The sequence below is a fragment of the Falco punctatus genome (assembly GCF_963210335.1).
Source record: "Falco punctatus genome assembly, chromosome: 6".
Taxonomy (NCBI): Eukaryota; Metazoa; Chordata; class Aves; order Falconiformes; family Falconidae; genus Falco; species Falco punctatus.
The window spans coordinates 91,446,143-91,464,072 of record NC_137585.1 but is presented as its reverse complement, the minus strand read 5'-3'; the positions used below and the strand labels follow the sequence as shown (position 1 = coordinate 91,464,072).

The window sequence follows — 17,930 nt, the reverse complement described above, 5'->3', positions numbered from 1 at the left end:
AATCTGGTGACAGTTCCTTGTTAAACTCACTGAATAAACAAGGCCTAGGAATTTTTTAGTTGGATACACAAACTAGAGGTAACATATTAATTTTTCTGTGCTTTAATTTCCAAACAGTCATATTCACTGTATGACAAATGAGATTGCGTAAATGCTATTCTTCCTAGCATGCCTTCACTGAGAAGCTGTAAGGATAACAACTTCATCAATGACATAGTGGGATCGAGTGCACTGTCAGCAAGTTTGCAGACAACACCAAGCTGAGAGGTGTGGTTGACATGCCTGAGGGACAGGACACCATCCAGAGGGATCTGGACAAGGCCATGAAGTGGGCCCACGTGAACATCATGAGGTTCCACAACGCCACATGCAAGGTCCTGCACCTGGGTCAGCGCAATCCCTGGTATCAATACAGGCTGGAGGATGAAGGGACTGAGAGCAGCCCTGCAGAGAAGGACTAGGGGGTACTGGCAGATGAAAAGCTGGACATGAGCCGACAACGCGTGCTAACGGCCCAGAAAGCCAACCAAATCCTGGGCTACATCAAAAGAAGTGTGGCCAGCAGGTCAAAGGAGATGATTCTTGTTATAGTTGAAATTGAAATAGCTGAAGTCCGAAATAAATTCACTAAGTATTTATTAAGGCAGGAAAGCAAAAACAGCGCCGGCAGCCAGGGAGTCACAGCTCCATCCAGGCTCACAAATTCCAACAAGTAACACAGCACTTTTATTCTCAACTTCAAGGCCGGTTTAAGCAAACAGTTATGCTCTCAGTCCCGTAGCAAGAAGCTGTGCATTACAAACTAAACTATTTTTACACTAAAGTCTAGACGAAGACAAAGTTGTCATAGTAACATGAGATTATGGTTTCACATTGGCCTTGAGGAGGTACATCTTCAACCTCATGGTTAACAGTTAACTCTTTTCTCTCCAGACAAAACATTCTCAAATCTGTTACAGCAAGATCATTCCTTTTGTTAAAAACCCCTTTGATCAGCAAATTACTCTTAGTTACTTATTACAGTTCTGTCCCTCTACTCCACTCTGGTGAGACCTGCATCCAGTTCTGGAGTCCTGGGCACAGGAAAGACATGGATGGGTTAGAGCAGGTCCAGAGGCCGCCACAAAAATGATCAGAGAGACAGAACACCTCTCCTATGAGGAAAGGTTGAGAGAGTTGGGGTTGTTCAGCCTGGAGAAGAGAAGGCTCCAGGGAGACCTTATAGCAGCCTTTCAGTATTTAAAAGGAGGCTTCTAAAAAAGATGGGGACAGGCTTTTTAGCAGGGGCTGTTGCAATAGGACAAAGGGTAATGGTTTTAAACTAAAAGAGAGTAGATTTTTTATGATGAGGGTGGTGAAACACTGGAACAGGTTGCCCAGAGGGATGGTAGATACCCCATCCCTGGAAACATTCAAGGTCAGGTTGGACGGGGCTCTGAGCAACCTGACCTAGCTGAAGGTGTCCCTGCTTATTGCAGGGGGGGTTGGGCTGGATGACTTTAAAGTTCCTTTCCAACCCAAACTCTTCTATGATTCTATATCAGTGAAGAACTACTATAGAGAAGCTTCTAACAAAATTAACATGTGGCAATGAGGGTGCTGACAGCCAGGATTTATTTAATTGTTTCCTAAATTATTAGCGCTTTATACTGCAAGCACTATTTTTTTTTAAAAGGATATTTGTGTTTCACACACTCTGTCATTACACATCTGTAGGCAAATGTACCTTTTACCACAAATGACATTTCCCTGAAAGACAGGCACCCTGTGAAAGACACATGGCCACTGTGTATAACACAGCACTGCCACAGGTCCTCTGGCCAGCTCTTGGAGATACTGTGCTTAACATTTGTCTTTAGAAAAACACAGTTTCTGAAATCCTATATTGCTACATACAAATATGTTTAAATCATTCAGTATTACTGAAGCAAAGAACAGATGTAGTTTTATTTCATCTTTTCATGAAGGCAACGTGGTGAATGCCAAATACATAAATAAGTGTCACACTTACATTTTGCATTTCTTAAAGAAACTTACCATTTTCTGACTGCCACCACTTCTTTTTCCTATCAGGCTCAAAAGTTGTGATAATATTTTCAACCATGTGACTGTTGTGCTGTGTATAGGGATTATATGGGTATCTGGAATCACAGAGAAAGCACTTCTGTTCAGCCTAGAAAACAAAACATGCAGAATAAAAGATGAATTTGGTCTCTTTTCTAAAGATACAGCGGATGTACACATTTACATCATTGCAAGACTGGAACCTGTTGTGTTGCTTTGGATGCCTGTGCTTTTAATCACTCAGGCTTTCATATATAAGGGACAAGCCCAAGAAAATCACCATATGCACAAAAGCATGCACATAGTAAATGTTGGTCTCAGTTTGCCTCAGGTAATGTATAAAAAAATACACTTTTTCAGTACTGGAAAAGGATCTCAGTAAGAGCAAAGAAATAAGTTTATCAAGGTGTTGTTTCTGGGTTAGCTGCAAGAGGGCTTGTTTTGCAAGAGTTTCTTGGAGAAATATATTTTTTAAAAGTTGAGCTTTTATTCATGTCTCATAAAGGTTGTAGAAATTTTTGCCCAGAGATGGCAATGAGGAGGCTGAGGGAATACATGGGAGGGCTGGATCATTCAAGATCTGAAGAAGCCTCAAAGAGGAATAACTCACTAAATCATTTGCACCTTTTTTTCCTCTCTCTTTTGCACATTTTCTAGCAGCTCAGAAACCCAGCCAGGAGCAGCAGACAGATGCTGTTGTACAAATGGAAGGCAAAGCTGGATCCAGGTACAACGTAAGAGGTGGTCTGGGCTGACGCCACCACCCCAACCACTGTCAGCACCCTTTGTAGGCATAGGGAAGCTGGAAAAGTTTAAAAAGCAATGCAAAGGAAGAAAAACAGAATGTCAGTAGGATGAAAGGGTCTTGTTTGAAAATGAGACAAGCAGAAGATGAAGGTGGCAATGATTAACCAGTATCTCAACGCTGAATGAGAGACTTTTGTTTGCAAAAAGGTTTTGGAAGTGAGGACAAGGAGCTCATTTAAGGTGATAAGAGGGGAGCTGACTGGGAGACTTAAGGAGAGGTGACAAGGTTAACATGCTGTGCTGGGAGATGACCTGTGCTGAGCTTGCAGACAAGCCCAGGCAGCATGTGAACACAGATGACAGGGCCGCGGGTTAGTGTACGGCAGGGTGGGCATGGGTGGCTGTGCTACACCGCCGGACTCTACGGGATTTGGGCAGAGTCCGAGTGTGAGGACTCAGGGATAAGCTAAAGAGGAGGGTGATGCCCAAGCTTTGTGCCTGGCTGGCAGGGACACTGGCAGGGAGAGGAGAGGACAACACAGCATCCCAGAAGGAGCTGAAGGAGGAGGCAAAGATTCAGTGCCAGTGGCTGGGAGGCTGGCAGGGATGCTGCTGGAAATAGAAAGTGGAAGTCAGCGGCAGCAGCTGGGCTGGAAACAACCCAGAAGAGAGAGGATTGGTGGAGAGGCAACAAGCCCAGCACACTCAGGATGTACAGAGAAGTATTAGGAATGATTTGCACATCTTTGTATTATGAAATCACCTGGGAATTATTGACATTTAAATAAAAGAAGAGATATAGAATTACAGGCATGGTATAATTCATGTGTTTAAAACATTATGATAAATATATATTATATTCAGTCATTCTATACCACATTTGACAAATGTACGAATGTAAGACAAGACAGGAATACAAAAAGTACTCCATCTCATTTCACAAAGTCCTGGTAGAGAGAGCTCAGCTTATCAAAGCATTTGGCAGGACTATACACACCCACTCTCTGGTTTATATAGACACATACAATACGATACTCAGTTAAATGATGTTTAAAGTTGCTCCATAAAAGTCTTTCTGTACCCCAAAGGACAAGCATGTGCATGTCCACATAAGGCAAGTGTGGCAGATGCCTGCCTCTGAAGTGAGTAGCTTTATAGTCTCCTCAGTACTGAGCCCTCTTTCTTTACCTTTCAAAACATGTGTAAGTAGTAAATCCAATCACAGGGCTAAAAACCACTTAACCTACATTTAGAAACAATAAGACACATTCAAGACTGAAAATGATTTGTAGTGCTTCTTTTCAAACACAAAGCAACCGAAGTCTAATTTTTTTTTCAATCTCAATTTTCAGTAAGACATCCCATCCAAGTCCCTCTTGGCAGCTTGCCTTGTTGACTAACACACATTTTCACACAAAGTTTGCTCTCGTCCTGACGCCTGACACAGGTCATCAGGAGGGGAAGTTGGGGAAGAAGAACTTTGAAAGATGCAAGATGCAAAGCTGCCTGGCCTGCCTCCAGCAAAGCATTCAAAATGTGCTGGTGAGAAAGAGAATCGACTGGAACTCATATATAGGTGACACACATTTAAGGTGAGCTGATAGAGCAGAACACATTGCAAGAGCATAAGCCTCTCTCAAACTCTGCAAAGCAGCAGAATTAGTAGTTCTCACCCTCTTCAGGGAACGGTCACCAGGGGTCAAGATACATTGAAGCAGCATTAAATCACAGGGATTATTGTGGAACAGCTGTTCTTTTTCGTGAGTCTGTATTTACATAATTCAATGGATAAGTTCAGGCAAGTGAAAACATTATTTTTTTATTGCTTTTTCGATCTCCTCGTAAAAAGCAAACCCAAAAGGCAATCATCCAGCTAAGGGCCAGAAAAGCAATGTCTCTGCGATGGCTCTTTCTGCCCATCTATGAAGCAGTGCCAAAACTCAGGGTATTTCAGAAGAGGAAAGAGGTATTTACATTTTGCAGAAAGCCATGGTTGCACTACCTAACTCAGAGCAGCGCTTGGTGCCATCTGAGTATGGCAGAGCTTTACTCTGCAAATGTGTCCAACCATTTCTCCAGAAGGTCGTACACTGTAATTATTTTCAATTGCTTATAAATTAAGCTGTATTTTATTAAATTCCTCTTCGGCCTAAGCTGGTATTTAGTGAAAATATTTCCATTTGCAACAATTTATTAGCTCAGCAGGGCCAAGTCCTCTAGGACATGCAACAGGGGAATTCCCATTTCTGCCTGGTGCAGCTCCCACACACCTGCTTGTCCCCCACAGCACCCATCACTGTGACCATGGAGCAAAAGGGATCCTTCTGATCCCCCGTGTTTTGGATCTGCCTACCCACCCAGCCAGTCAGTCAAAGACTGGACTACACCATTAGGTTTTCTCTCTGCCAGAGGTGGCTTTTATCTGCTTTTATCGACATTGGCCTTATTTCAGATATAAAGACATGAGAGGACATGGTGCAAGTCTCTTAACAGGCTGCCTCAGGTCTCAACACTGTATGGGACATGTCCTCCAGTGAAGGTCATCAAGGCAGTGCCTACACCCTGCAGGACTGCACTCCTGCACTTGCACAATGCAAACCGTGGTCTCCACCTCTGAGGCATGAGTGGGGAAAGGACTCGCAGCCCAAAGCTCCTTCAGAAATCCCTGTGTTCATTTGCATCTCATAGATGATTCTGCCTCTTGAGAAGCTATACGTCACTGTGGAGGCTGTTTGCTGCCAAACCCTCCATATGTGCCTCAGTAAGGGATAGCCTTCTACTAGGCTTATGTCACACTGTCTGATGATTATTCAGACAACTCCAACAGAAACATCCGAACTGGGCAAATTCCTTTTGCAGATGAGAATATTGTTAGTAAGCAGAGTTCAGTTCCCTAAAAAAGAAAGAGCAAACCAACCTCTAGGTAGCCTATAATGCAGTACTTCTGAGGGCTGTTCATTCCACAGGTTGATGAGGCTGTTAATTGCTTGCTGCGGCCCAGGAGGAGGTCCCCAATGGCCGGGTGGCAGGACCCAGCATCACAGTCATCCTGTGCATGCTGGAGTCTTATCAGCACTGAGCACAAAAGAAGATAAAGGAGAGGTGAAATTGTTTTGTATACCCAGCAGTGTTCTCCAGACAAAATCAGTTAAATCCCAACATCAGCAGAAAACTAAATCAACCTTTGTCCTATTTAATAATATCACTTGGTGGAATCCTGCAGAGCTTTGGTAATGAACACACCTGCTGCAAAATAATTATAAAAAACATAGCTAAAATATTGCTAATCTATGCTAAAATTTTAACTCTTAGCACATTATTGCGCAGCAAACATGCCAGTCTGCTATCAGCAATAATTAATTATGATTCCGATCCTAGAATAATGGGATATTTTATATATATATATAAATAACCTATACCCATAGCCAGCATTACTGCAGCAGAGCCACAGGCATTTCAATTGACTCTGTGAGCACAGCCAGATTTGGATTAATTCTACTGATTTCTGTTGATTTCCAAGTAATAATGGTGGAACTGAGACCAGAATTGACGTCAGGCGTCCCTCAGATTGTCTGATGATTTGCAACGAAACCCTTGGTCTGGACCCAGAACCCTCCACTCAGACCCCATGGAACAGTCGTTAATAATTAAAAAGAGAATAATTCTGAATTCTCTAAATAATTGCAGGTTCTTTTGTTTATTTTGCCTGAAATAACTTTACATTTTTTCTCCATTATGTTAAGACTTCCCTTACAGGGCTTGTCCTTTTAAACAAGTTCTGTCCTGAAACCCTGAAAAGGAATGGCTACCTTGGAGGCTTTATCCGTTCAGCTTTACTTGGCTCAACTTGCTACAGAAGATGCAGTTAAGAAACCAAACAATCGATACATGAATATCCTACAGAACACTAGAAACATTAATGCAATTACAACAGTAAAAATACAGTATTTCACAGCCAGATTTCAGTCTATGGCTCAGGCTATACTTCAGATTATGAGTGACGCTTGACTCTTCAGGTTTAAAGCAGTACATAAGTTTGGTTAGCCTGCTCTTCTTTATTTATGCAGAACCACACTCATTATTCATTAGAAAATATTGATTTGCCTCTTTCAGGACCTGATTCAGACTCAATTACAACACGTATCATATCTTTATACTTAAAGGTTTCATGTCATTCATAGCTCCCAGGCAGGAGAGTGGGGAATAAGGACTCACTGTCACATGGGTCTTACTAGAGTACTTAAAAGCAGCACTCTAACAAAATTTTGGAGATATGTAAATCACATGGTAATATTTCAAAATTAGTCTGAGTAACTGTAACATCTGTACTTACCAAGCTGTAGCAGGATGGCCAGCCCCAGCCTCATGCCTCCCCAGGAAACTCAAACTGGTACCACTGCAGAAGATGAATTGGTGGGTTATTCGGTGCTCTGCTTCGCCAAGGCACCCCTTGCACATAGGCTTACCCCGGGCTAGCCTTTAGTAAAGTGGCAGAGCCATAATAAAAATATAAAGGTTAAAAGGAAACCCTGGCTTTGATTTTGTTCTTGCAAAAACTTCTCATGACTGAAATTTCGGCACTGAAAACAGGATGAAAACAGAGGGACACCTCACAAGGGCTTTCAGAGAAGACTGTGAAAACATATTCATACTTAGTGTAAAATAAAACCAGAATGTTATTAGCAAAAATATTGTAGCATTCAAATACAAGCTATTTAATCCTAACTAGATTCAGCAGGGCTGTTTGCACAGACCTAACCCCTTCCCTGGAGGTTCTTTTTTCTTTTAATTAACTTAAAACAAAGACTGAGGTCCTAATGAAGATGCCACTAAGAAATGCCTGATGTCAGGTGCTATGAATTTTGGCAGAGACAAGATTACAACCGCATCTCAAAGTATGGCGAAGAAAAACAGGTAACATCAGAATCAATGCAAAAGACTCGTATGGGGGAACCTCAGCGTAAATCCAAGGGAGGTTCATTGTGGCATTTACTTCACGTCCTTCCTCTTCCTGCTCACCTGGAGGAAAGTAAGACTTGCCAACACAAAACCTCTGTTGGAAAAACAGAAGGCAGCCATGGGTATAAAAACCAACCCAGCATTCTGCCACCAGAGCTCTCAAACCACAGCCTGCCCCCCATCTTTGTGCCTTCCACCTCTTTCTCCATCCAGCAAGGCCAGCATACCCTGATGCAACTCCAGCTGCTGCCGCATCCCTGCATAAACATGCACAAAGTGCTGCTCCCTGGCTCTGTGCTTGTTCCTCATCTTCACACAGCTGTCACTGTGCTGAATGAGCGAAGATAAAATAGCCCCCAAGAGCAGGGGGAACATAAGCAAAGTCATTCAAAGTATTTCAGATGTTACAGGCTCCAGGTAGGCTTGGTTCACACAGCACATGACACAACAGCCATACCTAGATGGCTATTTCAGCAGCCACAGGTAGGGAAAGCTATCCAGGGTCACCAGCCTCTCGTGCCACGTCAGCTGCCTTCACTGCCACGACTGTAGGGAGCCTGGCATGTGATGGGGAGACGATGCTGGTGAGCATCTGCACAGCTGCGCCTGCCTCCTCAGCTACAGAGACAGCTGGCAGTGGAGCTGGTGTCTGAGGCAAACCCAAGTATTTTCCTGCTATACTGGACTTTAAATTTTATACTGTCAGAATAATGGACAGACTCAGAGATGACTTAGGCTGCAACTACTGCAACAGCACTGTAGCGAAACATAGGTATCCACAGCTACAGTAATCTTGATAAGTACACGTCCTAGTCCCTACCCTGTCCAACATCAATACCAACAATACTCTTTAAACATGACTCCCTTTAACAGAGAAACAGCCCAGCAAAAGCCCAACATACTTTAGTTCCATGCTTAGCAGGCAATTAAATACTGAAGAGGTCTTACCTGGGTTTCAGACAGTGAAATGTTTCATCTGGAAATGAGCACAACTGACTGAGGGAAGCAAGCAAAGGCATACCTGTGTGCTTCAGCTGGAGAAGACAGGTGTCCCCCGAGGCACCAAGGTGTAGGTGAGAATGAGACCCAGCCTGCAACCTGCCAAAGGCTTGATTTGTGAACTTTCTCTGCCGGAGCTTCTGGCATCAGCAAATATGTGCAGTGAAAGAAAATTGTGACAGGTTAAGTTCATGGCAGAAAAAGTCCATGCAACTGAAAAGAGGAGGCTGGGCTTCTTAAAGTGCTGGCAAACAACTCTTTAATTGCTTAATTAATCAACTGTTCAGTTGGTCTGGTTTGCAATCAAATGTCAAAGTCTTTACAGCTACTTAACTTCAGAAGTCTAGTAGCACTGGTTTATCTGAACGTGGGCTAGAAAGGATGACTCCTCACAGTAGGTGCAAATGATCTGGAAGGGATGACTGTGGGTTTTGAAGTGACTGTAAACATGCCCACCTGAAAGCTGTGATTGCACCCATATGGACCTGTGGAGCTAGATTCAAACTAGCTCAAGCTCTGGATCACTGCTGTGAGCAGTGGATTTTTTCAATTTAAAGCTGAAGACAACATAGCAACTTGAGCCACAGCTTTGCATTTCAGCACAAGCTTTGCCTGTAACCACCCACAGCAGCGAGAGCAGAGCAGGGTGGCCTGTGGGGTACGCTGCAGCCATGGGAAACATGGTGATGGAGAAGATCTGCAATGGCATTCACCAGCTCATGCACAGAACTGGTCACTGCTTTTTGGTGTCTTTGCTGAAACCTGTGGCACTGCTTCCAGTTTTCAGAATGGCAGATTGTCTTGGGTATACATATTTAGTTGTGATATATTTATCAATTCTCATCTGACTGCTTGTAAGCCTTAATTCATGATTGCTTGTAAAAAATAAGGTTTTCTATATGTTCAAAATATGTTTTATAAACTAATCAGTATTTTTCTTTTGGTAGTTCCTATCTTTTCAGGAAAAAAAAAAAAAAGAGGTGTTCTTTAATCCTATTGCAAAGCTCAGTACAAAGTGTCCTCTACAATTACTATGATTGTTCATTCTAGCAGAAATAATTCATATACTTACATTTTTTGAAATTATTTTCCTCAAGTGCATGTGGAAATTACTTGTAGGAGACTTTTTTTTAGGTTAATTTAATCTCCATTCAGTTTGTATTCATGCATGATTAATTGTTGGACAGATAGTTTATATTTAGTGAGTTTCAGTATTAAGAAATAAAAGACTAAATGATATATTAAGATATTAATTTTACTTTTTATGTGTAAGCAGTATGTCAACTGCTTTCTGAAAGAGTGACATAACTGAAGAAAGTATTATTATTATTATGCTACTAAATTATAGAATGGTTGACATTTTATTGGCATATTTGGTAGGGAATTCAGAATTTGTTACAGAGAAGTTATGTGAGAAGTAAATATCCAGGAAGATTTACTTGCAGAATATAGTCAGTCCTGTGTTTTGATTTATGTAAGATCCCAAGCAAGAAGGAGGTTTTAAACTGCTTGAGGCAAGGATTAAGAAACTTTTTTCTTGCTTGTTTAATGCCTCTACTGGTAAAGGATCTGGATTTATCACTCATCCCATGCTGGCTGGAGGGTAGATAGCATTGGTGCGTGATTTTTCAAGTCATCACAGGTCCTACAGTTGTCATTTCTTAGGCCCAAGGCATATCCCTAATAGGCACAAAGGACAGGAATTGCTGGCACTTTGGCATGCATTCCCTTCACGGACACCAGCCAGCAGTGAGGGAGGAGGGCAGGAGCAGAGGCACCCGCCACACTTCAGAGCCTGGCCCCAGGATGACGGCTGATGGGCAGTTGGCACCAGCCCGTTCAGGTACATATTTTCCTCCAACAGATTTCCTGAATAAAAATGGCTGTTTGGGTATACGGTTATTTTCTCCTGTATTGAAATTGTGAAAAACATCAGAAAAAAAAATAATTCTAGATTTCTTTAAAGATTAAATAAGAAGTAAACTTACTTGAGCCTGAGATTATTCTTGCCATGTGAAAAATAAGTATTTAATCTAAAGAAATCATCTGGGTTTCCTTTATAGTCAATGGAGAAAGACAGGAATCCCCACAGGGTCCATCCTACCACCTTTAGATACCACCAAAGGGGGATTTATCCCTTTAGGGTAGGTATCTGCTGCTTTCCTTTGGTTATGGGCAGCCCAGTTCTCTAGCTTAGGATAGATGCCTGTATTTTAAGCAATTAAAGTGTACTGAGATGAATCCCATCCCATAAAGAACTGCCCAAAATCATAAATGAAAGCTAATGGTCCAAAAAGCAAAACCATCTTGCTACATTTCTCCCTCTCCCTCTGTTGTTTCTGCTCTCATTTCTTCAGGCGTATCTTACGCTTGAAGTCTAATTTCTCAAAGGCAAAGCCTGTACATATTTTTTTGGTTTTCAGAACATTGGGAGAATGTAGCGTTGAATAATAAAACCAGAATGAAATAAAAGCTTACAATAAAAATAAGTATTTAATTTGATAGATCTGATCAGGAAAGAGCTAAGGACAGCAGAAGAATACGCTGCAGAGCTCAGGGGCAGGGGGAGAGAGAGGCTACCTTGGCCCCCAGCCTCCTTGCTTCTGCATCCCACCAGCTGTCTGCTCCTCCGTATCTTGCATGCTAGAGCAAACAGCTACTTTTAAAATTCTATTTAATAATTGTTTGGAAGAACTTTTCCACATTTCAAAAGGATGTAAAGTCTATATTTTAGTAGAAGTTTCCTTTTCTAACAGTCACAGCACCTCATGGTGCCCTCCGCCTTTTGAGTGCAAGTCAGGTGTTCGAAGTCTTTGGGTTTTCCACCACAAACAAGAAATGCAGTTTCAGCTTGAGCATTATTTCCCTGGCAAGCACAGTGTTGCTGATAGTAGTAATCAGCACTAAAGACAAAGAAGAGAGTGGATTTGTTTTAAAGTATCAGTGTGATTTTCAAAGTGCTATTCAAGGTATATATATTAAAGATACGTTTCATGTTATTTCCTAAGGTCCTGACATTTCCAAGCAGGCAACAGGACTGTCAGGATGAGAAATCCGTCACATACCTTTGTGATCTCATGTTAGTTTACTCAGAGTTGGTGAGTTCATGTAGTACAACTGGACAAAGCTGTTTCTCTGATCCTTCTCACATCAGTAAACAAAAGTGCTTGAAATTTTTCACTTTTCATTGCTTTACTGGCCTATTAACCTAAGAGAGAGAGAAAGAAAAATTATTGAATTGAAACTAGAAAGAAAAACAGAAAATAAATACGCTCGGGAAGAAACAACCGAAGACGCATATGAGGAAAGAAAGCAAAAGAGCTTTTCCAGCCTCCACAAGGTGTAACAGCCTGGTCCCCAGAGCTGCCTCTGGCCCCTTTCCCTATTCTTCCCTCCCAACTAGACCTCCTGGATTAACCCCAAGCGTGCTTCACCCTTGATCGGGCTTGGGGGTATGGACAAACCCCATTACCAGTACCCAGGTCTGGCTGCTGTGTCCAGATGTCATGGGACCGCACCCATGGTACCATCCTGCGTGGGATCAGAGACACAGAGGTATTGATGCCAGGTATGTGGACAAAGACTGAAGCTAGAGCACCAGGGGTGGTGAAATGTTAGATCAGCACAGCCATATGAAGACATATGAACTTGCAGGAGTGCATGCCCTCCCAAAGGGGCCTGTTCCCTTACCACAGTCCTCGCGAGCAGTCTTACCCTCCTTGTGTCAGTAACCATGGGTCCTCAGGGCTTGAGGTACAGCCCTGCTTTTTGTTTCATACATTGTCAGGATAGCTACGGTGAGCTTTTAGATATATTTTTCTAGTGATAATTCATTATACCTGAATAATAAACTGCAAAACCCCGTGGAACTGGCATCCCCCTGATGAAGGCTGCCCTCCAGGTGGGAACACAAAGCGATGCCCAGCCTGGGGAGCCACGAACAACTCTTCCCCCTTGGCATGCCCTGCTCTTTGCTTGCACATAGCAAAATTTCCACAGCTGTTTGGAGAACCTCAGATTTTCAGACACCAACAAAGACCCAGACTGAAGAAGTGCTTCGCCCGTGAGTACTTGCTCCTACGGGTTGTCGTCACCCACAGCTGCCCAAGGAAGTTCTCCTGTGTCCCTGCCAAACTTCCACAGGGGCATAAAGGGAAAGTACACCAAGGAAAGCATATTTACCCTGCAAAGCACATTCTCTGGGTTCCTGGCTTTATTTGGCCCCGTTAAGCCCACGTGCAAGTTACCTCCATGATTATGAGGAGAAAACTGCATTCTGAGGCTTTAACAGAAGTGCTGTAGGCTGTTCATCAATTAACCATGCAGTTTTTCTCTTCTAAAACACACTCTCCACTAAAAAGGGAGAGTTGTATCAGACTTGCAGCAGTTAAGCTATATTTATATTGATTGCTTTATCAGGAATAATCTAGAGTCTGCAAATAAGACAACTGGAAAAGATTTTTAAAACCTAGTATTTGCTTACACATCTACTATTTTAACCACGTGGAAAGGTTTGCTTCTGAGAGAACTGATGCTTGTTTTAAGCTGTTCAAGCCAAGGTGCTTCACATTAGTCACAAAAAAAAAATATCTAAAGACAATTTGACCAAAGATTATTTTTTAAAGACGTTTGCTCAGTTACTTTCTTCAAGAAAACAAATAAAGTACATACAACACAGGTCAGGGGGTATGGTCCTTCCAACTCCGCCAAAAAATTGACTCGAGCAGCATGAAGAGCAGTGATTGAATTAGCTTTACTTAACACACTTTTAAAGAGTCATTCATTCTTTTGTTTTAAAATATCAAGCTATATTTTGACCAAAAAAAAAAAAAAGGGGGCAACTCTCCCCCCCTCCCCTTAGTAAACCAGGGATTAAAATTCTATTATAACTTTGAAGTGCAGTTTGTACATACAAGGACAATATACACAGAGCTAGGATGATGGCAACAGTTTTTCACACGACAGCCACTACCCTGCAACATAAAATAATGAAGCTGCTCAGCGGAAAGCTTTTTCCACCACAGTATCTGTTAATAAGGCATAACAGTGCCCTTACTGTGCTAATGGTCCCTGTACTGTTGAAAGTTCTAAGAAAAGATTTTCTTATTTTTATTCACTCAAATTTGTGGCAATGTTCTGTTTTAAATCTCTATTATTACATTTTCCATACATGTCAGCCTAAACTGTACAAAGCATTTTTCTCTAGGTTAAAGTAAATTCTTCTGCAAAGGTTAAATTGATGTTGTTTAGAAATTATGCTGCACTCAGAAAACCTCTCTGGCCCCTGAGGAACCTTTCTTTGTTGCCTACTGGCTTAGAAACATTTTGTTACCAATGCAGAAACATTCCATGCCACAGTCTGTTTGGAAACAAAGATGTATGTTTGGGGTTTTTTGGGGGGGCAGGTGGAATAAACAAAAATCAGAATCCAGGAGACCGCAATTTAAAGAATAAATAAAAGGAAAACAGGCAATTCCACAGGGTTAAAAAAAAAACTAGAAAACTGAGACCATTGGGAGGAGAACCTGACCAGTTTCAGGAGAGAAAAGAGTGGAGAGAAAAATGTGTCCACTGGAGGAAAACGGTGGTGGCAGCAGGAACAAGAGTACCCGCTGCTGAGCTACCAAAGCCTGATGGTTAGAGAGCTCCCATGGGAGCCACTGGCTCTGGTCTTCCAGTTGGACGCACAACGTGAAACCAGCTCTTCCACCATCCTGGGGAGCATCCAAACTACAGTTCTCTGGAGTGAAAGAAGTCTGCCCTCATAGCTTCTCCTTATTTTTTACAAAACCTGCAAATTTAAATATTAAGTTTTAGATTGACTTGGAATAAAATCATTTTGGATCAATTATTTCACTTTGGTTAGTAGTAAGACGGACTGAAAATGACTTTTCTTTCTCCTTACTTCATTGGCTGGAAGTAATGGTTTCTTTCTCATGTAATTGGAAAACAAAAGTAGCACAAAACCACTAGCAATGTGAAAATGTACATTTCGACGGAATGAATATAGCTTCAAGCTGCAGAAATAGAAAGGCCTGCATGGTAAAATAACTGGTAAATCTGACATTTTCCATCCGTAGTTGCCAATACCTGTGATTTGCGTGGTGTCTGGCTGTGCACCACAACAGCACTCTCACACAGCCCCTCTCCTGTGGTCACCCACGAGGTCCCTGGTTGCAAAAGACAGCGAGTGCAGAGCATACGGGTGTTAGATGAATGAGCTCGGTCAAAAGCCTCAACAGTTACACAAACCTTCTTTTGCCTCACTTGGCAATATAAACAGCTAAACTGAAATTTTGGAGGTTCTCCATTTTCAGCCCCAAATGAAATTTAATACAAAGGTTTCTGGAGAGTATTTAAATCTATCAACATACACATGTTAATTACCTAAAAGTATGACAGAATGATGTTTGGCTGATTATCAGCTGTTAAATTTTATGTGTCTATCCTGGAATCTGTACCAACACAGGAAGCATCAAACATAAGTCATGCATAAAATAAGTGAGGGGAATTATTAGATTTTGTCATGGACCCTAATGATATAACCAATGTAACAGTAGCACAGCAATAACAATGCATGCTGGCAAGTTGGGAACTGGTACATAGACTTATACTATTTGCCTAGGATCAAGAATATAGAACCACTGCTTTATTTTTCTCTCAAGTACTTAATTATACCAGATGGGAGAAAGCAGAAAAATTAGTATCTCCCTTCACTTTCCTGATCTCCCCCTGTCATATGGAAGGGAAGTGTTGTCACCACCAGGCAGGAGCAGCTGGGTACGATGGAAACCCAGCCAAGCACAGAAGATGCCAGCAGCAAATGCGGAGAAGGAAACACCTCTTGCTTTCAAACTATTATTGAGACAGTTCCCTTTCAGCAGAAGGAGGCAGGAAGCAATCTTTCCCTTGCTGACCATCTGTGTGGAGTGTATTTCAACAGTAATTGGTTTGCTTAGACGTCGCCTGTCCTTTCTCACCATTACACACAGCTCCTAGGAGTGAAGTGAGTAGGTGTCTATGAAAACTGAGCCAGATGGCACTTCAGAGTCTCTGCTACATCTTGAAGGATAAGCAGCCTGCAACAGGGTAGGAAAGGGCCAGAGCTCATGGGAAACCAGGGTTAATTTGAAGTTGGGGACTGAGAGGGTGGGAGAGGGAAGACAAGTAGCTGATTAAGGTACCCTAGCTAGGAAAAGATTTAGTGTTTTGAGAAGGTCCACAGGTAATCATAGGGACATAGACTGGGCAAGGAAGATGTGGAGAGAGCTGGGCAGGGGATAACAGAGAAGATGTTGGAAGTTGTGGCTTAGTCAGGTGGACATGAAAGAAGTGTCTGTGTTCAGTACGCAGGAACAGAGGCTGAAAAAACCCAGGGCTATCCACAGGTGTGGCTACAGGGTCTCCACTCACTGCGTGGGCAGATCTTGCGCAAATATGTCTGTTTAAAGAGTTGGGGTGCATTGGACCTACTGGGCATGTTGAGGTGCTCACGTAAGAGATCCTGACCCCTTCAGCTTGCCTTGCAGAAGTGTCCTGCAAATGAATTGAGTGAGACCCTGGTGATTGCCAGATCACACTTAGACTAGGTAAAGCTTAATTAACAGTTGTTATTTTTGCTAGGTTCAGCTCTCACCAACCATATTAAAATTTTTACAGAAAGCAATAGGCACGGTAAAAGAAAAAAAGTCAACACCAGAACATGAAGTTAACGTTCATTATTATTAAAATCAAACCAATATTCTTATAAAGAAAACCTTTCTAGCAATTTGCCAAGATTTTCTGACAACCTGTTTGGCCTGGCAGAACATCAAGGGAATAATTTTCAAGAAAACTCTAAGGATTTATTTCTTATAGAGCCCAAACAATCAAGTGTGCATACTTACCTACATGGACTTCACAGTAAGTTTGGGGAACCTTATTCTGCTGATTGAGCATCAACTTACATGCATCTACTAGTATATTTGTAACACCACAAGGGTCACAACAATGTGAAAAATGTTGATAAAATATTAGCAAGACTATGTCAATCTTGTTACTATCTATGAATAACCTAGTATCAACATCAGCTCACATACGGCTTATCCAAACCTCTCCCAAACCCTGAAAAAGACTTTAGTGTCTTTTATGCAATTAAAAAAGAGCAATCCCTTTTCCTCTACCACAGGTAAATTGTTCGTATCTCTCCACTATGCCAGCTAACACCATTCACAACCAGGTAGCCCTGCAGAAGCCCAAATCCTTCCTACCATCCAGGTTTTTAAGACTAGTGGTACTTTTCAAGACTAAGCTTTATACTGGGACACAGCAAACTTGTAATAAAAGAGTAAAAAATAATGATTATTTGTGAATACAGCTTCAAAGAAACTTTGAGAAGCCCATTCAGTAAAACAGTGTTCCAAAGAATGGAAAACAGATCATTAAAATCAAAGAAATACTGAAGGTCACAATGTGCACCAGTGTAAAGAGTCTTTGTCTCCTGAGAGTTGCTGACCTTGTGCTGCTCAGTGTTTATACTATTCAAGAAACCATTATGTGAAAGGATTAGCGTTTTTATGTAACTTGATCAATTACCAAGATATTTCTGTTTCGTAATCATGATCTAATTACTAAAAATAGCCAAGCGGTGATAGACCAGGATTTATTACTAACCTGCCATTTGTAATCTAGACAGGAATTCAGCTCAGTGACTTATGTTCCCTTTCTCCCCACACACACCACACAATCTATCAACAACACACAGCAAATCTCTGCTGAATGAAAGACACAACATCGAATCAGTTATCTGTCTACACCAAACAATTTAAATTCTTGGGAAAAGGAAAAAAACCCCAAGATTACACTGTAATATTTTAAACCGCAGCTTTCACAGTACTTCACTCAAGTACAGCACTCGCCCCAGCTCTCCTGCGGGTGAAGTATGAGCCTGACGAAGCAGCTGTGTAATTTGCATTTTAAATGTTAGCCAAGTCATAGAAATACTCGAAAGAAGAATTAGGATTAATTTATTTTAGAAAAGATTTGTAGTGCTAAATACATTTGGATTGCATATTAAAACAGTGGTGGCTCTTTAGAACAAAGCTGTCCGGTTTACACAATACCTTAATGGTAAACAGGACTGTTCGATACCCCAAGTAGCTTTAATGTGTTTTTCCTCCCAG

General features: G+C 41.8%; 1 protein-coding gene across 1 annotated transcript in view; it reads right to left on the bottom strand.

The window, feature by feature from the left end:
• Positions 1–17,930, bottom strand: part of LAMB4 (laminin subunit beta 4) — a 54,937-nt gene that overhangs the window by 36,633 nt on the left and 374 nt on the right. The window contains exons 2-5 of the mRNA XM_080392748.1: positions 11,835–11,969; positions 7,145–8,909; positions 5,729–5,886; positions 2,038–2,173 (exon numbers count right to left, since the gene is read on the bottom strand). Of these exons, the coding sequence (XP_080248874.1) occupies positions 2,038–2,173; positions 5,729–5,886; positions 7,145–7,178 (328 nt within the window). The 5' untranslated portion in view covers positions 7,179–8,909; positions 11,835–11,969. The remainder of the gene's footprint in view (positions 1–2,037; positions 2,174–5,728; positions 5,887–7,144; positions 8,910–11,834; positions 11,970–17,930) is intronic.